Source organism: Cryptomeria japonica, chromosome 3 (genome assembly GCF_030272615.1).
Source record: "Cryptomeria japonica chromosome 3, Sugi_1.0, whole genome shotgun sequence".
In the NCBI taxonomy this organism is placed as follows: Eukaryota; Viridiplantae; Streptophyta; class Pinopsida; order Cupressales; family Cupressaceae; genus Cryptomeria; species Cryptomeria japonica.
In genome coordinates, this window is record NC_081407.1 from 874713650 (window position 1) to 874736558 (window position 22909).

The 22909-nt window shown below is 33.3% G+C and overlaps 3 protein-coding genes across 3 annotated transcripts; all 3 read right to left on the reverse strand.

The window, feature by feature from the left end:
- Positions 1 to 4961: 4961 nt before the first annotated feature.
- Positions 4962 to 11143, reverse strand: LOC131076446 (LOB domain-containing protein 1-like). The gene is made up of 3 exons (XM_058013630.2): positions 11057 to 11143; positions 5799 to 5975; positions 4962 to 5630 (listed from the first exon to the last, which is right to left on the reverse strand). The coding sequence occupies exons 1-3, from the start codon at positions 11141 to 11143 to the stop codon at positions 5262 to 5264; spliced, it is 633 nt and encodes a 210-aa protein (XP_057869613.2). The 3' UTR covers positions 4962 to 5261.
- Positions 11144 to 11167: 24 nt separating this feature from the next.
- LOC131076447 (LOB domain-containing protein 1-like) lies at positions 11168 to 12000 on the reverse strand. The gene is made up of 2 exons (XM_058013632.1): positions 11818 to 12000; positions 11168 to 11649 (listed from the first exon to the last, which is right to left on the reverse strand). The coding sequence occupies exons 1-2, from the start codon at positions 11998 to 12000 to the stop codon at positions 11311 to 11313; spliced, it is 522 nt and encodes a 173-aa protein (XP_057869615.1). The 3' UTR covers positions 11168 to 11310.
- Positions 12001 to 15803: 3803 nt separating this feature from the next.
- LOC131076437 (LOB domain-containing protein 1) lies at positions 15804 to 17505 on the reverse strand. Its single transcript, XM_058013618.1, has 3 exons — positions 17177 to 17505; positions 16863 to 17039; positions 15804 to 16698 (listed from the first exon to the last, which is right to left on the reverse strand). Exons 1-3 carry the CDS (start codon positions 17207 to 17209, stop codon positions 16360 to 16362), a joined length of 549 nt encoding a protein of 182 aa, XP_057869601.1. The 5' UTR covers positions 17210 to 17505; the 3' UTR covers positions 15804 to 16359.
- Positions 17506 to 22909: the final 5404 nt, after the last annotated feature.

The following is a 22909-nucleotide window of genomic DNA, read 5'->3' on the forward strand; positions in this document are numbered from 1 at the left end:
ACCTTTCTTCTGCCTATAGTAATTTTGCCTTCCTTCCAATTTTTCTTGAATAATCTAGTAATGGTAGGGTTTTTTCCTTGAATTCACTCCATATATCCTATCATCTTAGCAGTCTCCAAAATAGCCCATGCTTTCAGCTTCTTCTTCCATTTATCACAGGAAAGTGGCTCAACCCTTTTCCTATTGCCTCCCATATCGTCAACGGCTGAATTTCTCACTCCCTTTACAATACAGAACATGTCAAAAATGGAAACCAAAGTGCATAGCAGGGAAACCCTCAAAAAAGAAATGGGCACCCAAAAAGCATGCGAAGTCTTGTTTGCATTAAACGCCAGCTCAACCTTCAAGCATCGCTCTTTCCAACTCACTATGACAACTTTCATTGATAAGTGTGTTGTAATCATCACTTATCACTCCCTTTTTCCCATGCACTCTGTCATAAATGAGGATTGCACGGGCCTCATGACGAAGATCTAGCTCACCTTTCCAGCTGATCATTTGATCAGCAAGGACAACCATGTTGGCAGCCCAATCAGCCATGGTATTGGTCTCTCTATAACTATGAGAGATAACACATCGCTCGAAGGAATTGATTATCTCATTGGCTTGAGATATAATGTTTTTGATGGTCCATGATGGGGAGGAAAGACCCTTTAGGCATTTTACAATGTTATTAGAATCTCCCTCAAGCCAAACTTTATTAAATCCCAAATATTTAGCAAGGGCAAGAGCTTGGTAAGCTGCCATGGCTCCGGCTAAGTGGTTGGTATGGGATCCCATGGGGAGCGCCACCACCGCAACCCAATAGCCTGCTTTATTTCTTATCACTCCCCCACACCCAGCTGGCCCCGAGTTTCCCTTGGCTGCCCCAATAAATAGTTAGTTGTTAACACTTTCTAGATTGACCTATCCACACATAAGCTTAATTTTACTTAGGAATTTTAGTCTTTTGTCTCACTTAATCTAGTTGAGACATGTGTATGAGCACTTTGTGAAACAAAAAGTGCATGTAGATTAGCTTCTTTCTCACACACTTGTCAAGTGTTCTCACAAGTGTCACACCTTAGAGGGTGAGTCAGTTGTTGTATCCAACTTGTCTACCTCATCTAGCTTGCCTATATATGCAAGCATCTATGTACATTTTAGTTATTTTTTTATTATTAATTAGGATTTATTTATGTTCTCATGGTTTGTGGTTCAGTCTTTGCTTTCTAATCCTAGCATGATATCCAAGAATTGCTTGCATGTCCTTTCTCACATCTAAGTGACTCCACGCATAATTCTATTAAAGAGTGTCATGGAATCAGATAGTCATTGCTATTGAGTCCAGAAGGTCTGAAAAATGAAAAAATAATATTTGTATAGCAAAATATAGTAACTACATTTTTATTTTTTTAAATCCCTCTACCGTACATAATTAAATATTGTGTAGAATTTTGGGTGTAGAAGAAAAAAATTAGCAAAGGAAAAAATTGCCCCCCTACCCATTTCTTGTTGGGCTCAATATTTGCGATTTTGCAACTGGTTTTCTATGCCACACGACCTATTTCAAGGTATCTAGCGTTTTTGTTGGTTTGTGACATCTTTATGGGGGATTTTAATCTTTGCTATAGGCTAAGTATTGTAGAGGCATTGTTACTTACAGCGAGCATACTGGATCTCGTGAAGATAATAAAGTATGAGAGGCAAGAGGAAGCTAGTGGATATTCATATTTACTAGGCTTGATGTGTTTATAGACTTGCACATTGTCTGCAGCTTGTGTGGATAGGCAAGGCATGAGATCTCCACATAGTAGTTATAGAGAAAATTGTCGGCAGTATTGAAGACATTAAGAAAAAACAAGGAAAAATGGCATTATCACTTGCACTACTCAGCATATTATTGCCATACATTTCTAATGGAATGCATTTGTGCCTGAGGTTAGCGTGAGTTCCATATGTTGCAGACCTGCCTGGCTTCATTTCTATCTACACAAGCTGCAGGAGATGTTTTGTGGTGTGGAGAAGTATCAAATCTGGAATTGACTTAAATTTACAATTCGACACCCTCCCTCTCACAGTCTCTAACGCTCTCTCATAGTCTGCATAGTTTCAATCTTGGTCAATCTTCTGCAATCCATCGTTGTTGGGCGTTTCATCTGCAACATAATGCCTGTAGCTTGTTTTGGTAACCTCCGATGATGGAGTCGATTACTGCTTTGCAAATTCATGGAATTCTTCATGTGCTAAATGTTGAATTACCTGAATTTGATGTCTTTGTGAGCTTATGAGTGAGATATACAAGTGTAATATATTCTCTCTCCTTTTCAAGACTCTTTATACTCATGCAAAGCTAGTTTAGCTGCATGGTTTTATCATCTCAACAAGGATCCTAATATATCTCATGATAAACGAGTTCATTTAATCGGTTTGAGACCTTGTTTATTTAATTTTTAGAGATGTGTAGGATAAGACTTCTTCTCAGCTATAAATTATTAATTATTGATATATTACGACTGCGGGCACCAATTCATTATTTATTTGAGTGATTAGATAGATATTTGAATTCAATGAATATGTTATATCAATGTTTTTTAAATTCTAAATTTAAAATGATGATATCTTTATGCATCTAATCACCTAATTATTTGGATAGCATCTAAAACACTACGTGCATTTTGATTTATAACAAGCATGCATGGCCATTGATTCATCAGACAAAACCATGACTAAGGTATATGGATATTTCTTGTTCATTGAATTCCCTTGAAGGGATTGGTAATGTTTTAAGAGAGGTGAGGTACACCTAATATTTCATCTATGTTGTTGAGTGTGGCAAAATACTCATCAACATATCCTAATAACCATTGGTAAATTGACAAGTTTCATGTTTCCCATCATAATTGAGTTAGGTTAATCTTGAGTAATACAAAAATGAACTAAAGGGATATGGTGATAATCTCAAGTTTACTAGTAAATCCACTTAAGTTTAAATATGAGTGAAATTAGAATGGGTGGATAGTTAATGTAAAGAAATTATTATAAATATGGATAAAATAGATGTGGATATTATTCAAATAATGATTCAAGATTAACACAAGTCTATACCACTTGTAAATATGTCATTTTATTAATGATTAGTTTCAGTCAAATGAGAATGAAACTAATTGACAATGGCATGGGTATGCTAATTTCACAATTACAATCATATCAATGAGTTTTACAATATTAATATTAGGGGTGCAATCTTTAATGTGATAATAATAAAATCTAATGACTAAAATTTAAAATAAAGACATTTCCATTATGATCCAATTGCTCTTTTAATGAATATAACTAAAATTTCATAATTGAATTCATAGAGACTTGCATTAAAACCATTAATAGGCATTTAGATCATAAATATTAGTCATTTTTCAAAAGAGCCTCAACATAAACAAATCGAACTTTAATAAAATTATGTTATTTTTTTTAGATAACTTTTAGAGCTAGAAGTAATAATTGGTAATTTAATAAATATTGTAATTAATGTGGAAATTAATTAATTAGATATACTTAACTCTCAATATCATGAAGGAAAGTTATCACAGATGTCACAAATTGATTTGCTCTTGTTCAAGAAAATTTAGATCCATTAGACAAAAAAATTGAAATAATAAAATTATCTGCTGACTCGATTTTAAAGACATACTTGAAGATCTAATCTTCATGCCTATGAGAGTGAACTTCATCTCTTCATAAGTGAACCTATCATGTCAATTTGGACTCCATCTATAAAATTAATATGGAAAAAAATATTCTCCTCAATCTAATGTACCTATTTTTCTCTAAAATGGTGTCGACAAACATGATTTTGGAACTTGCTAGACCAATATTTATTCTCCTTTAGACAAGCCCCTAGATAAGCTAATTCATCAACAATAAATAGAGAAAGGATAATAGGTAATCATGTAATATGCTTCTAGAATAGTAATGTAATGCATCATTTCTAAATATGCTCAATTGATAACTCATTTATCCTCTATAGGTCCTAGATTCCTTTAGTTGATCTAGGAGAATCAGGTTTAATCTTTAGCTATATTATCATTCTATGAATTTTAAAACAATTCTTGTTTTAGTCAACTCATAATTACTAGTAAGAGAGGTGAACACGGACTCAATTTAAAAAACTAAAAATTAAAAGTTTTAATGTTCAAATCCATGTACATAAAAATGATTTTAATTCATTTTTAATCTTTTTTTTTTAAATGATCAAATTTAATAAACGATTTTAAAATATTAAAATGTATTATAAGAAAATAGAAATAAGATTAAAAAAAAATCACTTAGAAATATTTGGATGTATCAATACATAAGTTACCCTCGTACACCATAACTTATGTATTGCTTATATATTGATGCATCGTAAAAGTTGCATAACCATTTATGTTTTTAATTGAAAATGACTATTCAGTCCTTAGAATGTATCAATACGTAAATTACCTTCACACACTATAACTTTTGTATTACTTTTATATTAACAAGATAATAGAAAACATCAATACATAAATTACCTTTACATACTATAACTTTTGTATTACTTATATATTGACTGCATAACGATTTCCTTTTTTAATTAAATGTGTTTCCACGCGAACCAGTACTTTGTATGACAAATAAAGGTACGATGCTAACTTTTATACGGGGCATTCCACACATAAAACAAACCAATAGCAGTAGTGTATATTGACATAGATAAACTTAATACACCTTTCGGCGCATGGAAAAAGTGAAAATCAAGATATCTTCCTAAAATGACTAATGACCATTGCTTGAAAAGTAAAGGAGCAATACATGAGCACAACAGGCAGAAAGAATAAGAGAAAGCAGGTAGGAAAAATATCTTTTCAAGTGTGAAAAACATCTTTTCAAGTGGGAATCCATATGTGAAAAATATCTTTTCAAATGGAAAAACATCTTTTCAAGTGGGAATCCATATGCCATTAAGATTTGAAGCAGTAGCAACACAAATCGACACAGTTTGGTCCACTTAGGACAAGACTAGAATACACCCATTTCAAACTGTGGGGCCAAAAGCCTCACAGTCCTGGAATAAGCATTGACCAGAGTCTTGAATGCACAAGTAAATTGATTAAACTCCTCCATAATTGTGCTAATATGCCATGACTCATATCTATAATCTTCTTAGCCTATAACACACCACTGTAAAATATTGCTAAAATATATTGTAGAGAGCGTGAGTGGACATGTCTCACTCTGTAGAACATAGCTTGCGCTTTCTGTCAGAAAATAAAACCATTTGGTGTCAATGTCGACCATGGTTCCCACAGCATTATGCACCCCATTTCATCTGAAAATAATTCATCGATGCTATATTCATTGTTTTTGTTATATTGTGGGTCACTTTCGGTGGGTTGTGCATCTTCTTTTGATGTATGGCACAATGAGACTAAGGATGGAAGATTAGCTTGGTGCATATGGAGAACCATCAGCTCGGTCTGTGCTGCTGCTAATTGAGATTGCAGCTCTGAAATTTGGTGCTGAAGTTGGCATATAGTCCCTGCACATCCATAAATAGGATCTCTCACACGCGCATTTGCTTCATACACCATGCTGCTTATTGCATCGGCTCTTCGGTCAGTTGGAATACCCTGTTTCACTCAAACCACTCTTCCAATAAGAATGTGCAACTGGCTGCTAGTCTAAGGAAAACATAGAACGATGTAACAAAAATAGAATACAAGATGAGACAGATTCTCTGTCTAAGATGTTCTCCTATAGAAATTACAGTGAATTTAATAAATATTTACATATCAAACCTTAAGTATCTTGATTATGTTACTTGCTCCGAAAACATGGTGCGCCATGGAAAACATGTGTGGATTGTTTGGTGGAAAGTAGGGAGCAAGTATGCATTTCTCTCCACACCTTCTTCTCAGAATCTTACAAGCGCCGCATGATGTTGTCCATAGCTTCCCACTTTCGCCGCAATTCATCTGTATATATTACAGTAGAAAGATGAGGAATATAATATAACTAATCAAATTTGAATAAACTTCTAGCACTGAAAACATTTCCATTTATCACTGAATTTGATACACCGAATTTCCAACCGCATGAGCAAATCAAAGACCTTTTTTGTGTCCATCCTGGAATGAGTTATTGTGTCACAACCTTCAAGAGAACTGCAGGGAAACCACTTAGCATATTACTCTCGGTGCAAAAAGAAAACTGCGAAGATCACGTTTGTCCTCGAAGGTTCCGATTGTTTTTATTTTTATAGACGGCTAGGGAAAACGATAGAATATTTTATCAAGAAAAGTTCGCCGGTTGCAAGTGAAATTCTACGAGAAGAAATCTCCGTTCACACAAAGATGGATGCAACGCGTTCGATACATTCACACTCGTGAGCTTCAAAGTCTGCAGGGAGTCTGAATTATATGATTATAATAGAACGCGTAGGTCTTTCTTGATAAGGTGAGCCTGACGCACGATTTCGATGTTCTTGATTATAGAATGAATAATCGCAATTTGAACCTATGTTTTCATGATGATAATTATGAAGGGAATATGATGGATATTAATCTTATATGCCATTACGATCAAATTTACAAGATGATGCTAACCATGTTGTAGCTGTAGAAAATCGAGATTGAGTATATTTTCAAGATTGATTTGATTAGCAATCATATCGAAATTATTTCAAATTGGTAAGATAAAGTATTAACTTTTTATTTCAATGGATATGTTTGAAAAATATAATTTGTCAAACTGTCATTTAATATTATAAGATTATTTCAGAAGGAATTATGATGAATATAGAGAAGAGAACAAGTTGAGGATGGACCCATCAGTGAATAATCAAGATTAGCAAATAAAAATTAAATGTATGATTAATTTGTAGATTGAATTTGATCAAGTGTAGATTGGAAACTTTTTAATAGAGTTTTGTAATGATAATATAATTAAAATCAAGTGTTTCTTTGTAAAATTATCAGTTGAGTATCGTAGAGAAACAAAGTGATAAAAATTGTAAAATCATAGAGGAGGATACAATTTTTTGATTACAAATCAATTGAACGAGCTTCAAACTAATATTTCAAGGAGAAATAGCCATAAGGATGTTGATGATAAATTATTGATCAATGGGGATTGACTATATTATGTTTATGGTGCAAGTACTGATGTGTTTCATGCTAATATAGACATTTTTTTTTAAAGGTAAAGATAATGCATTGCTATAATACGAAATACATGACATGGATTAGGCTAAGAAATTAATAAGGAGCTCCTCAATATTATGATTTTTCTGTCCAAGGTCATGGATCACTCTAATACTAACCAAAAGAAAAATGAAGGGAGTGTACATGTGAATTTGATGACATAGTTCATTAAATTTGTTCAATATATTTTGACTAGATTCATACATATCATGTTTTTATAATTCTAGTCCTACTAATATGTATAGTGGTGATTATTTATGCACAAATAATTTGAAAATGTAGTACAAGGATGAAGGAATTAGTATAATATGCAAAAATGGAGGTCGAGAAGGCATCTAAATTAGTAATCATGATCTCCAAGTGAATAATATTTTAATTTCTCACAATACCTTAAAATTGATGGAATGAATAATATAATAGACATGATATTAAAGCTAAGTGAGGACATCTTAATCCTATTGTACTCAATCAAAATGATAGGCCATTTCTTGTAAGATATTTTTATGTTACAATCTATTATTCCATATCCTAAGATGTATTATCGTGATTTTTTTTGTGTGTGTGTGTTAAGAATGAATGTGTTTTTTTGGAGGACAAGATGAGAAATGTGTTGATTGAAGATACTAATAGCTCATATACTTTGCAAGATACACACATGATTGATCATATTAATCTAGTTGAGGGATTACACATATTTTTGGTATCAAACATATACTGATTTTAGGGAAGATAAACATATCATGTTTTAGACTAATAATAATGAATCTTACAATGATATGATTGATTTACTTATTTATAATCATTGAAATTGTTTTTTTATTTATATGTATGAAAATGAGATCCTAGGCCTATGAATGCAAAATATGATCTAAACTTTTCATTACATAATATTGGAACACAAATAGGTTCAACTATAGTCTTGATAGGAGAGTTGAACACTAGGATTTTGTTCCTTTTCTTGTAATGAAATCGGGATTATGAATTGTGTATATGAGATCTAGGGTTAATGATAGCAAAGTGATATACTTCAACAAGAACAAAAATTTATTAAAATAATTAAAGACATGATAATGCAAATCTAAAAGAGAGATACTAAGAGGAACCTAGATCTAAAAATTCGAGCAGAAAGTGTCAAACATGGGTGTTGGGAGCCCTAGTCTAAAGGTGTCGAAATCTAACAAAGGTGAGCTAGAACACAATTAAGGGGATCTCTCTCTCTCTCTCTCTCTCTCTCTCTCTCTCTCTCTCTCTCTCTCTCTCTCTCTCTCTCTCTCTCTCTCTCTCTCTCTCTCTCTCTCTCTCTCTCTCTCTCTCCCATGGATCACCTAGCATAACACAACATGCTAGCCTATGGAATCCATGTTTCCTTTCTTCTTCCCTATGAACCCATAACATAGTATACCTTTCTATTCATTGGATCATGGTTCATCACTCGATGCATGCTCTTTCTCTTTCCATGTGACCACTTGTGCTCTTGCAATAGCATTTCAAGAATTATATTAATGGATGAGATATTTTGATTATCGAGGCCTTTCCAACTAGTTGACTTGGAGCTATTTTTTTTAAGTACTAACCAATTTTGTGTGTCTTCTTTTATTCTTTTTCCTTTGTCCTTTGTCTTTCATTTGTTTTTGGTCTAATTTTATGTGTCCTTGTATGTGATTGTGTGGGTAAAGATCTTTATCTTGGGGGTTTGTTCCCTTAAATTTTATGATGTCTTATCTTCCTATAATATTCCTCCTAGTTGCCTCTCTCTCTCTCTAAGATCTTCTGGTTGATTTTCTTCTTCCAAGAGATTTATTTCTTTTTAGGAGAGGTGAGTTACACCTATTATTTCATCTAATTGGTCGAGTGTGTTAGAACACCCATCAATGCATCCAAATAGTATTGGTAAATTAAAAAGTGCCAATTTTTCATCCTAACTGAATGAAGTTAATCTTGAGTAAGGTACAAATAAACTAGAGGAATAAGGTGACAATCTCAAGTTTAGACATGAATATATTGAATTAATTTTAAATGAAGATAAAATTATAATAAGTAGATAATTAATGTATGTAAATTATTACAAATATTGGTAAACTTTGGTAGAAATAGTAAGTCCAAGGTAAGGTAGGTAGGGCGTTGGGCTGGGTCGTAGGGGTACCCTTGAGTTAAGGTGCACACACACACACACACACACACACACACACACATAGGTAGAATAAATGTACATATGAATCCCACCACGAGTCAACTTAATGCAAATCTAAGCCACTTATAGATATGCCATTGTATTAATTATCCCATTGAGATAGGAATAAAAATAATTGAAAATGGCATGTGTATGCTAATTTTACCATTACAACCATACTAATGGAATTTTACAATATTAATATGATGGGGTGCAATATTGATTTTGAGAATAACAAAATCTTATTATTCTTTATATTATTCAATTAAATAACATTTTTATTATAAATAAATAAAATTTCATAAATGGAATCCATAAAGACATGTATAAAAACATTACTAGGCAATTAGATCATCAATATTAACCATTTCTTATGGTACCTTCAATCAAAATAAATCCTATTATAAAGAAAGTATGGTTTTAGTATTGTAGAGCTTAGAATAAAAATTGGAAATGTTATACATTATGGTATAATCATTATGGGAAATAAATTAATTAATTAAATATACTTATCTACCAATATAGTGAAGAAAAACTATATGCATCAAATAAATTTTCTATTGGTCTAGAAAATTTCGGCCTACGAGGCAACAACTTGAAATATTAAAATTATCTATCAATTGCCTAGTTCAAAGTAGTGTTTAAGGATCTAATATTCATTCTTATAAAAGTGAAATTCACATGTTCATGAGTGAATCTATCATGTGGACTTGGAATCTATGTACAAAATTGATATGGACAAAAATTATTGACTAGAAAATGTTCTGCTTAATCTTATATATCTAACTTTTTGAAAAATGGTGTAAAGAAATATTATTTTGGAACTTGTTGGATTGGGATTTATTCTCCTTTGGTCAAGCCCCTAGATAAACTAATTTAATGATAGGGAGTAATGTAATATGCTCCTATGATGATGACTTTTTACATTATTATTTCTAGACATGATTAATAGATAGCTACTTTATCCTCTATGGATCTTAGATTCTCTTAGGTAATACAAGACAATTAGAATTAATTCTTAACTCTAATACCATAGCATGCATTTTGAAACAATTAGTATTATAATCAACTCATGATGATTAATAAGAGGTGAATATAGACCAAATTTAAAAAAATTAATTTAAGAATTTGAAATTCAAAATCATAAACATAAAAATTATCTAAATAAATTTTTTATTCTATAAATTTTTTAAAAAGTAATAATAAAATATTTTAAAATCTTGAAATATATTAAAAAAATAACCTAGATAAAGTTTTTTTTACCAACTTACGGTTATTGATTAGCCCTGGACAATTGAAGGGGTCATTAGATGTATTTTTATGAGAAACAATAATTATCATTTAATAATAAACATATTTTATATAATGAATAAAGCTAGGTTGCTAACTTTAATACGAGATATTCCACATATAAAAACAAACCAATAGCAGCAGTATACATTGCATTTGATAAACTCAATACACCTTTCGGCGCATGGACAAACTGAAACACAAGATATCTAATTATAATGACCTTTGCTTGAAAAAGTAGAGGAGCAGTACACGGACACACAAAGCAGAGAAAATAAGAGAAAGCAAGTGGGAAAAAATCTTTCCAGTGGATATCCATATGCTATTAAGATTTGAAGCAGTAGCAACACGAACCGAGCCCAGTCAGGTCCACTTAAGGGCCCTAAAAACTCACAGTCCTGGAATAAGCATTCACCAGAGTCGAGAATGCACAAGTAAAATTGATTAAGCTCCTCCAAAATTGTGCAATACCATGATCCATATCTATACTCTTCCACACACCACTGTAAAATTTGTTTAAAATATATATTAGACAAAGGGAACCCATCAACTCTTTTCAAATGAAGTGCCCTTACCAGCTTTGGTTATGTCTCTCATAGAACATAGCTTGCGATTTCTATAAGAAATAACACCATTTTGTGTCTATGTCTAGCGTGGTTCCCACAGCATTAGGCACTCCATTTCATCTGAGAATAATCCATCGATGTTATATTCCTTGTTTTCTTTATATTGTGGGTCACTTTCGGTGGGTTGTGCATCTTCTTTTGACGTGTGAGATAATGAAATTAAGGACAGGAGATTAGCTTGGTGCATATGAAGGGCCAATAGCTCGGCTTGTGCTGCTGCTAATTGAGATTGCAGCTCTGATATTTGGTGCTGAAGTTGGCATATAGTCCCTGCACATCCATAAATAGGATCTCTCACCCTTGCATTCGCTTCATACACCATGCTACTTATTGCATCGTCTCTTCGATCGGTTGGAACACCCTGTTCCACTCAAACCACTATTCCAATAAGAATATGTAACTGGCTACTAGAGTTTAACAAAAACATGGAACGATGTAACCAAAATAGAATACAAGTTGAAACAACTTATGTGTCTAAGATGTTCTCCTATAAAAATTGGGTTGCAGTGATTGTATTTAGATATCAAACCTTAAGCATCTTGACTATGTTACTTGCTCCGAAAACATGGTGCGCGGTAGAAAACTTGTGGGGATTGTTTGGTGGAAAGTAGGGAGCAAGTATGCATTTCTCACCACACCTTCTTCTAAGAATTTTACAAGCGGCGCATGGACTTGCCCATGGCTTCCCACTTCCGCTGCGATTCATCTGCATGGATTTAAGTAAAAGGATGAGGAATACAATATCAGTAATCAGATTGAACAAATTTCAAGCACTTAAACATTTGCATTTATCGCTGAATTTGATACATCGAATTTCGAAGCAGAACAAAGGGCGAGCTTGAGTAGCTTGCCTTTTCTGTTTCCATCCAATAATGAATTATTGTGTCACGACCTTCGAGAGAATTGCAGGGAAAGCACTTAGCATATGACTCTCGGTGCAAGAAGACAAACGTGGAGATCACGTTTCTCCTTGAAGTTCCAATTTTTATAGACAGAAAATGTCGGAAGCCTCAAATCAGAATTAGCTTCAAGCTGACTAGGTATAACATTTTATCAACAAAAGTTGCCGGTGAAATTCTATGAGAAGAAATCTCCGTTCACACAAAGATAGATGAGTACTGTCACGGTGATGTCATGGCATGAAAACAGTTTTGGGCTCCATTTCCATTCATGTACACAATCCCGCTTGCAGATCTCTTAAATCACACATATTAAGCTTTTATTTCTAGGCTTAAAAGTGTTAAACACTCAGAGATGACTTGACATTCTCTAGACTTAATATGTTGCTTAGTGTGTGTGGTTTAAGGGTGGCCTTCAAAGAGTGACTTATATCAAGATAATAAAACCTGTCGGCATGATTTGAGTGATTCATATTCTACAACTAAAATTGCAAATGAACGGAGTTTTCTTGATAAGGTGACGATGGAATGAAAAATCGCAATTTGTATCTTCTCATGAAGAAAATTACAAGGAATATGATGGATTCTAATCTGATCAAATTTACAAAATTCCAAGTCTTTTGTGTGATGGTAATCATAGTATAGTTGTAGAAAATCAAGATTAGGTGTATTTGGTTTGATTAGCAATCATATGGCAATTAGTTCAAGTGGTGAGACATTTTTTATGACATCTTATCTCAATGGATATGCTTGAAAAATATAAAGACAAAAAAAGTGTCATATGACATTACAACATAATTAGATGGTGTAATAATTAAGGATAATCATGATGAATATAAAGAATAAATTGAGGATGAATCCATCACATTAGATAATCAAGAAAAACTGATTGTATGACTAATTTATAAATTGAATTTGATGATGTATTTGTTGAAAATTCTTTGTAGAGTTTCATGGTGACAAGAGAGCTAAAAGAAAGTGTTTTAAGCAAGATTATAGTCAAGTATCTTGCAGAAATAAGGGGTCATGCACAATCATAGAACTGTCACTTCAAATATAAACATGCCATTTTAATCATCTTTTATTAAGAACGATCTTCATCAACCTAGAAATAATAATCATTAAACTAGAGAGATAATATGGAGATCTAAAGGACTATCATGAATCCTAAAGCTTAACACCCAAAATATGATGGACATGACTAAATAGAAAACGATAGGTGAGCCAAATCAAGTAGTACTACCAATGGCAATCCTACCAATGGCAATCCTTGATTTTACTAAGGATATGTTGTAATTTAATTGGGTAGAGCATAGAAATTAAATGGGATAGTTAGGTATTTTTATGAACTCATGAATGAAATATTAATGGTTTTTGGATATAAATAATGATTACACTTATGTTGATAAATTTTGATCTGTTGTGTTGTATTTCATTGTAAGAGAAAGTGATGGATCAAGCATCTATGTTGATATCAAAAAGGATATGGCTACTATCAAGTTAAGTTATTGTTGATATTCCATGGAAAGCTCCATGATCCTCAAGCTCCATATCTTCACCTAGTTCTTGTACCTACAAATATCAAAAATAGAAAATATCAAAGGGAAAAAATTACTAAAGATGACAAAGGATGAATAGAAATCTTGAAGTTGAAAGTTAAATTGATCTCATATATATAAGTCATAACATAATGATAGTTTTGGAAGATAATTATGAATATTTTCATATTTAGTGTCATGGAAAATCGATATTTCTATAGTCCTAATACAGATCATGCTATGGAAAAATAGTTTGATGAGAATAAGTGAATCAAAATAATGGTGCAATACTTGCAAGTTGAATATTTTTCTCAAATGACATATTAATTCACAAGTTAGCCACATAAGGCTGAAGGTTGTTTAAGACATATGTTAAGAAAAGCTAAAGTTACCTTGAAACTTGTTGCAACCCCCTTTCTTATCAAATGATAGATAATGATAAAATATACATCTTGGGGTTGATTATATTCCTTCAAGAGATTGGTTTCCTTTTAGGAGAGGTGAGTTACACCTAGTATTTCATCTAAGTTGGCGAGTGTGTCAAAACACCCATCAACACATCCATATTACTATTTATAAATTCATAAGTGTCAATTTTTCCATCATATTTGAGTGAAGTTAATCTTGAGTAATATGAAATGAGCTAGAGGGATAAGGTGATAATGTCAAGCTTAAAGGTGAGTGTGTTGAAGTAATTTTAAATGAGGAGGAAATTAGAATACTTGTAGATAGTTAATGTATGCAAATTATTAGAAATACAAAAAAAAATGATATGAATATGAATCACATCATGGATCAAGATCAATGCAAGCCTATGTCATTTATAGATATGTTATTGTATTAATTATCACATTGAGTGGGAATAAAAAAAATTGAGAATGTCATGTGCATGCTAATTTTGACATAATAATCATAATAAGGGATTTTTACAATATCAATATGATGGGGTGCAATATTCATTGTGAGAATAATAAAATCTAATTACTGTTTATATTATGCAATTCAATAAATATTTTATTAAAAATAACAAAGAATTCATAAATGGAATCCATGAAGACATTTATAAAAACCATTACTAGGCATTTAGGTCATCAATATCAACCATTTCTTATGGGACCTACAATAAAAATAAATCTTATTATAAAGAAATTATGGTTTTAGGATTGAGGGTGGACTAATAACCGAGAATCTTATAAATTATAGTATGCTTAGTGTGGAGATTAACTAAATATTTATAAAATATACTTAGGTCTCAATCTAGTGAAGAAAAACCATCATAGATGTATCAAATAAATTTTCTATTGTTCTAGAAAATTTATGTTCATTAGGCAAATAGTTTTGAAATAATAAATTTATCTATCATTTGCCAAGTTCAAAGTATTTCTTAAGGATCTAATCATCATACCTATGAAAGTGGACATCACATCTTCATGAGTAAATCTTCATGTGGATGTGGACTCCATCTACAAAATTGATATGGAAAAAAAATGTTGACTAGAACTCCTCAATTTGATGTACCTACTCTTTTTTTAAATGAGGTGAACAAACATAACTTTGGAACTTTGTAGTCTAAGATTTATTCTCTTTTGGTCAAGATCCTCAATAAACTAATTTTAAAACAATTAACAAAGATTACTTGGATAATATATAGTCATGTAATATGCTCCTAAGATGGTGATGTTTTACCTTATTTTTAGATATACTTAATAGATAGCTACTTTATCCTCTATGGATCCTTGATTCCTTTGGGTTATCCAAGAGAAATAGGGTTAGTCCTTATCTATACTACTATAACATGCATTTTAAAATAATTCCTGCTTTAATCAACTCATAGTGATTAGTAAAAAAGGTGGATATAGATCTAATTTAAAATTTTGAAATTTTGAAATTCAAAATCATATACACTTCTAAATTAAATTTTAATGTATTTATTTTTATTATTAACCTAAGACACTTAAAAGGGGGTCATTAAATGTGCTTTAATGAGAACCAATAATAATCATTTAATAATAAAAGTATTTTACATAATGAGTAATGAATAAAGGTACGGTGCTAACTTTAATACGAGGCATTCCACATATAAAACAAACCAATAGCAGCAGTATATATTGCAATAGATAAACTCAATACAACTTTCGGCGCATGGACAAAGTGAAAAAGACGATAACTATAGTGGCCTTTCCTTGAAAGTGAAGGAACAATACAGAAGGCAGAGAGAATATGAGAAAGCAGGCGGGGAAAAATCTTTTCAAGTGGGAACCCTTATGTCATTGAGATCTGAAGCAACGGCAACACGAGCTGTCATAACATCAGGTGCACTTAAGACAATACTAGAGGGAACCAATTTCAAGCCGTGGGCCCAAAAATCTCACAGTTCTAGAATAATCTTAGACCATAGTCTTGATTGTACAAGTAAGTTGATTAAGCTTCTCCAAAATTGTGCCATGCCATGATCCATATCTATATTCTTCCTAGCCTATAACAAACCACTGTAAATTTTGGTTAAACTATAATATAGACAGCGGACCCATCTCACTCTCCTTAAATGAAGTGTACTTACCATCTTTGGTATTGTCTCTGATACAACATAGCTTGCACCTTCTATAAGAAAATAACACCATTTGTTATCTATGTCTAGCGTGGTTCCCACAGCATTAGGTGCTCAATTTCATCTGGGAATAAGTCATCGATGTTATATTCATTGTTTTCTTTATATTGTGGGTCTCTTTCAGTGGGTTGTGCATCTTCTTTTGATGCGTAGCATAATGAGACTAAGGATGGAAGATTAGCTTGGTGCATATGGAGGGCCATAAGCTCTGCCTGTGATGCTGCTAATTGAGATTGCAGCTCTGATATTTGGTGCTGAAGTTGGCATACAGTCCCTGCACATCCATAAATAGGATCTTTCACCCTCGCATTCGCTTCATACACCATGCTACTTATTGCATCTGCTCTTTGGTCTGTTGGAATACCCTGTTTCAATCAAACACAATTTTCCAATAAGAATATGCAACTGGGTACCAGTTTAAATCAAACATGGAACGATCTAAACAACATATAATACATGATGAAACAGATTCTCTGCCTAGGATGTTCTGCTATAAAAAAACTACAGTTAATTTATTTACATATCAAACCTTAAGCATCTTGGTTATGTTACTTGCTCCAAAAACATGGTGCGCGATAGAAAACTTGTGTGGATTGTCTGGTGGAAAGTAGGGAGCAAGTATGCATTTCTCTCCACACCTCCTCCTAAGAATTTTACAAGCGGCACATGGACTTGCCCATGGCTTCCCACTTCCGCCGCAATTCATCTGCATAGATTTAAGTAAAAAGATGAGGAACACAATATAACTAATTAAATTTGAACAAATTCCAAGCACTTAAAACATTTCCTTTCATCACTGAATAAGATACACCGAATTTCGAAGCGCATGAGCAGAACAAATACCGAGCTTGAGAAGATTGTCTTTTCTACTTCCATCCAAGATGAATTATTGTGTCACGACCTTCAAGAGAATTCCAGGGAAACCACTTAGCATATCATTCACTTTCGATGCAAAAAGCAAACTGCAGAGCTCACGTCTCTCTTCGAAGTTGCTGATAATTTATTTTTATAGACGGCTAGGGAAAAAAACGGCGGGAGCCTCAAAACACACTTATCTTCAAAGTTGACTAAATGTAGAATTTTTTATCCAGAAAAGTTGCCGGTTGCCGGTGAAACTCTACAGAAAGAAATCTTCACACAAAAGATACATGAGTACTGTCACGATATGAGAACATTTTTCGGGTACCGCTCCCATATCACCACGTTTCATAGTTAAATACATTCCCATTTCCCACTCGTGAGCTTCAAAGCCTGTGAACAAGAAAACGCGTAGGCCCCACAGTGCAATAAAATGAAAAAGGCAACCTAGCACGAGCGGGTCCCACACCCAAGAATGGACGATTGCAAGCCCGGGAACTCTCTTTTCTCTCCTGTTGAGATAAGTTGATTTTCTAATAAATTTGGGCAAGTTGCACCCTGTGAAGAGATATTAATCACTCTGGAACACGATAGTCAAAAAAGGAATCCTCTTTCACGAGAGAAATTCAATTTAGAGGGCATCAGACATGATCAACTTGCTCTTTATGGAAGATAACGTGGTGGTACTTGTGTACCATATTACTGACTAGACATGTTGTACGGAAAGGTGGACATGTACTCCGGGATCTCTGGAATGAATCTGCACCTTACACGTTTAGTTATTTGAGTTACTTTAGTGACCGTCCTTTTTTTTTAGCTTTTCATATGACAATCCACGTGGACCTTATTTAGTCAAACTTGCTTTATCAGTGACGTGCTTCGTTTCAATACACACAAATTCACAATGACCCATCAGATGTAACATTTCTAAATTTCGTACCAAGAAGTTTCTGCAACTAGATTTTATACCAGTATGATTTCTTGATTAATTTTTTAGTTAGTATTTATTTATCTTTTATTTTCTTTCATCTTATAAAACAAAATGATAATATTTTTTTAATAATGTTTAAGTATTTTTGGGATTTGATGGTGGTAATTAAAATTTACACACTCAAATTTAGAAAAATATTGATTAAAAATCATTATCTTTATCTTATATGTAGGTTAAAAATTATTATTGTTTTATTATAAAGTACGATAACAATGATGAATACCTTTTTTAAAGTTTATATAATGTTTTGGAAAAAAAAATGGACTTAAAAAGTATTATTATTTAATTATATATATAAAGGTAAAATTAGGGTATTAAAAGAGTCCAATAACTTCTTACAAAGTCAACATATAACATAGTAAACATAAACAAAAAACAGATAAAATTCTAGGTCTTAAACTACTATAGACCTAATAAAGACAAAGAAAAAGACAACAAAGGTCTAGCCAATAGTCACAGAAAAGATAGGCTAGGAGCCCTAGGCCCATTAAATAGCTAAACTATTTTGGCCTTTTGTAGATCTTAATATTCTTGTAGGGATTTTATCTTGGGTGCTAGGGACTCATCCTTGATATCCTCAATGTAGTTTGTTTGCTTCTTCTTCTAGCCTTTGGGCATTTTTCTTAGACCATCTTGCAAATATGCACTCTTTCTCTTGCTTGCAGCAACTTGGTCCTCCCTTGTGCTTATACTATCTAATTGGTTTATTCATGGGAGCTTCCTCTTGAATTCCTTTCACTGTTATTTGTGAGGAACCGGTTATTACTAAGAGGGGGCGGGGGGGGGGGGGGGGGGGGGTGAATCAGTAATAATAGTCAACTTTCAAACTTTAACAACCACAAAGAAATTATTTCAAAACAACTCATAAACAGTACCAGTAATAACTGAAATCATACTACTGATAAGATTTATCAAACTGTTCTTCTAAGTGTTCATCAACATGCATGTAATAGAAAGATATCAACTAAACAAACTGTTCTTCTAAGTGTTCATCAACATGCATGTAATAGAAAGATATCAACTAAACACATAAGAAATCAAGCAACACATGAACACTAGGATTTTCCCGTGGAAACCCAAATGGGAAAAACCATGGTGGGAATTGGTACCCATAAGATTTTTGCATTCTTTCGAAATGTGCCCTGTTAGGAGCCTAGCCCAGTTAGGAGCTTACAAATATGCCTGGTTAGAAGCAAACCCTGTTAGGAGTTCCCCAGTTAAGGGATTTACCTCAACCCTATTAGGAGCTTTACTATGTTAGGAGTAACCTTGTGAAAGCTAATGAGTCACCCAGTTAAGGGATTTATACAATCAGGCCTGTTAGGACCTACCCGGTTAAGGGATTTTGAGTCTGTTGTAATTGTTAGGGAACAACAGATCTATGATCTAAAAATAACACTCTCTCCTTGCTTGTACAGATCCTTTCCTGCTCTAATTTGCTTCACATCAATCCAAAACTGAAAGATATTCAATGAATTCACCAGATTGATGCATCACCAGCATCTTACTTGATCTTGTGCAGGGGTACAACCCCTAATCTTCCTCTGAGATATTCAAAGGTTGTCTTAGGCAAAGGTTTAGTGAATATATCTGCTAACTACTCTTTGCTAGACACATACTCCATTTTTACTTTCTTCTCATGTACTCTTTCCCTTAGAAAGTGATACTTCACCTCAATGTGCTTTGTTCTTGCATGTTATACAAGATTATTTTAAATATTAATAGCGCGAGTGTTATCATAATGAATGGTCACCGGTTCAGACATGTCTTCTTTAAAACCTTCCAAAATATGTCTCATCCATATAGCCTGAGTACAATTCATTGATGTTGCCACATATTCTGCTTCAGCTGTAGATTGTGAAATACAAGATTGTTTCTTGCTTATCCGGGACACCAATCTTTCTCCTAAAAAGAAAGCTCCATCGGTTGTGCTTTTTCGGTCATCAACATTTCCAGCCTAGTCAGCATCTGTGAAAACTTTTAAAGAAAAATGATCATTGTAAGGATACCACAAACCATAATCAACTATTCCTTTCAAATACCTAAATATCCTTTTTACCACTACCATGTGTGTCTCCTTAGGATCTTTCTAAAATCTTGCAACCAATCCAACATCATGTGCAATGTCTTGTCTACTGTGAACAATATAATGCAACTTTCCAATCATAGACATATTCTTTCTCATCCACAGTTGGTGAATCATCTTGTTTTGACAATTTACAACCTATCACCATCAGAATACCAACCAGTTTACAATATTCCATGCCAAAAGTTTTCAAGACTTCTTTTACATACTTAGTCTGACAAATAAATATTCCATTCTCTAGTTGTTGAATCTGTAAACCAATAAAGAATTTTATCTCACCAATAAGAGACATCTCAAATTCTTTCTTCATTTCATCTGCAAACGACATACACATGTCATCATTTTCGTCAAATATTATATCATCAACAAAAAATTCAGCAAGTAACATTTTGTCTCCATCAGTCTTCAAATATATGTTACCGTCCTCATTGGTTCTCCAGAATCCTATCTTGATTAGATGTGCATGCAATCTTTCAAACCATGCTCTGGGAGCTTGTTTCAATCCATATAGTATCTTGTGTAGTTTGTAAACCATATTTTCATCTTCACTCAATGCAAAACCATCTGGTTGTTCTATATATACTTCTTCCAAGATACCATTCTGAAAAGTTGATTTAACGTCCATCTAATATACCTTAAATCCTTTAAAAGTAGCAAAGGCAAGCAACATCCTAACACCTTCAAGCCTTCCCACTGGTGCAAAGGTTTCACCATAGTCTTCACCTTCTTCTTGTGCATACCATTTGCAAACCAAACTCGCCTTGTTTCTAACAACTTCACCATCCTCATTAAGTTTGTTTATGAATACCCATTTTGTCCCAATAACATTTTTCTCTTCCGGTCTAGGAACAAGAAACCATGTATTGTTCTTCTCAATCTGGTCAAGTTCTTCATTCATTGCATTCAACCAATCTTCATCTTTCAAGGCTTCTTTAACAGTCTTCGGCTTAATAGTTGAAATCAGACAGGAATTCTCTCTGTTTTTTCTTCTTGTCTACACACCAGCATTCTTGTCACCTATAATCTGGTCTTCTGAATGATTTAGCCTTACATATCTTGGGGTTACCATTTTTGGTGCAATGCTTTTTTCTTCATGTTCATCATCTTCTTCGTCGCTTACCGGTTGAGCTCCTATTTCTGCATTGTTCTGCTCATCTTCCTTCTCCACTTCTGGTTCAATAGACACAAGTTTTTCTTTATCATCACTAGGCTTAGATCTGCTGGACTCATCAGGTTTGTTAGAAAATTCATCAATTTTAACATTCAAACTCTCAACTATTTTCATTGTCCTTTTATTATAACATTTGAATGCTTTACTCTTGGTAGAATATCCAAGAAATATCCATTCATCACTCTTCGCATCAAATTGTCCAGTAAAATCATCCCTCTTAATAAAACATCTACTACCAAAAAAATTAAAGTAGTTGACATTAGGAGTCTTACCATGCCAAAGTTCATAAGGTGTTTTATCATTACCTTTCTTCACAAGAACTCGGTTCAAAGTATAAACAACAATGCTATCTACTTCTCTCCAAAATATTTTTGGAACATCTCCTTGTATCAACATTGTTCTAGCAACTTCCACTATTTTTCTGTTTCTTTATTCCAAGTTCTTCACAATACCTAATAAACTCATTAGAAGTAAATTCTCCACCCTGGTCAGATCTTAAGCACTTCAAATTCTTGTCAGTTTCCTTTTCAACTAGGCCTTTAAAGATCTTGAATTTTCTAAATGCCTCTGATTTCTCCTTCAAGAAAGTTACCCACATCATCCTTGAAAAAGCATCAATGAAAATCATAAAATACTTACCACCATAAAAAATTCTAGTCCTCATAGGACCACATAGATCAGTATGCACTAAATCAGGAATATGCTCTGAAGAAAAAGATTTACTCTTAAAAGATGTCGAAGTCATCTTACCCATTTGACAATCTTTGCACAACACATTATCTGGTTTAACAAGTTGGGGCATACCTCTCACCATACTTGATTTGGTGATCTTTATCAAATTATCAATGTTGACATGACATAACCTTTTGTGCCACAACTAGCTATCTTCAATTTTAGCCACCAAACAACTATTCACATTAGCATTCAGATGAAAAAGATTACCTCTAGTTTATTTACCAGCAGCAATCAAATCTCCATTGCATCCCATGATCCTGCACACTTCTTTTTTAAACTCAAGGTGATATCCTTTGTGTTAGGATAACTGGTGAACAACTGAGACGCAGGGTGAATCAGTTGTTAATAGATTATAACAATTAATCCACATAATAACCTTTAACCAGATTAAGTACCGGTAAAGCAGAAACAAATACCGGTAAACAATGCAACTTAACAATTAAACAGATAATCAATGCAAAGCAACCATACTACATAACACCATGATTTGTACGTGGAAAACCCAGAAAGGGAAAAACCATGGTGGGAAGCCTACCCATGGTCAGATAATACTTTTGCAGAAAGTATGTGTTACAATGAGGGGCCTGCACATGCAGGAAGCCACACTGCCTAGAGCATATTGCTCATTACAAAAGAGTCTCACTAACTACAAAGAGGCAACAACCATCTCAAGATAAATGGACAACAATCCAGAATAATGAACTTCTAGAGATAGCATCTACCATGCCTAATTAC

Bases quoted from the DNA above. Each gene is read 5' to 3' on its own strand.
- LOC131076447 (XM_058013632.1), bottom strand. From the start codon at position 12,000: ATGCAGATGAATCGCAGCGGAAGTGGGAAGCCATGGGCAAGTCCATGC. The intron at 11,650-11,817 runs GTTTGATATCTA...TGAGTGGAACAG, and splicing joins ACATAGTCAAGATGCTTAAG to GGTGTTCCAACCGATCGAAG.
- LOC131076437 (XM_058013618.1), bottom strand. From the start codon at position 17,209: ATGGAAGTAGAAAAGACAATCTTCTCAAGCTCG. The intron at 17,040-17,176 runs GTATTTGTTCTG...AAATCTATGCAG, and splicing joins AGACAATCTTCTCAAGCTCG to ATGAATTGCGGCGGAAGTGG. The intron at 16,699-16,862 runs GTTTGATATGTA...TGATTGAAACAG, and splicing joins ACATAACCAAGATGCTTAAG to GGTATTCCAACAGACCAAAG.
- LOC131076446 (XM_058013630.2), bottom strand. From the start codon at position 11,143: ATGGATCATGGTATTGCACAATTTTGGAGGAGCTTAATCAATTTTACT. The intron at 5,976-11,056 runs GTGAGTTTTTAG...TAATATATACAG, and splicing joins TGAATGCTTATTCCAGGACT to ATGAATTGCGGCGAAAGTGG. The intron at 5,631-5,798 runs GTTTGATATGTA...TGAGTGAAACAG, and splicing joins ACATAATCAAGATACTTAAG to GGTATTCCAACTGACCGAAG.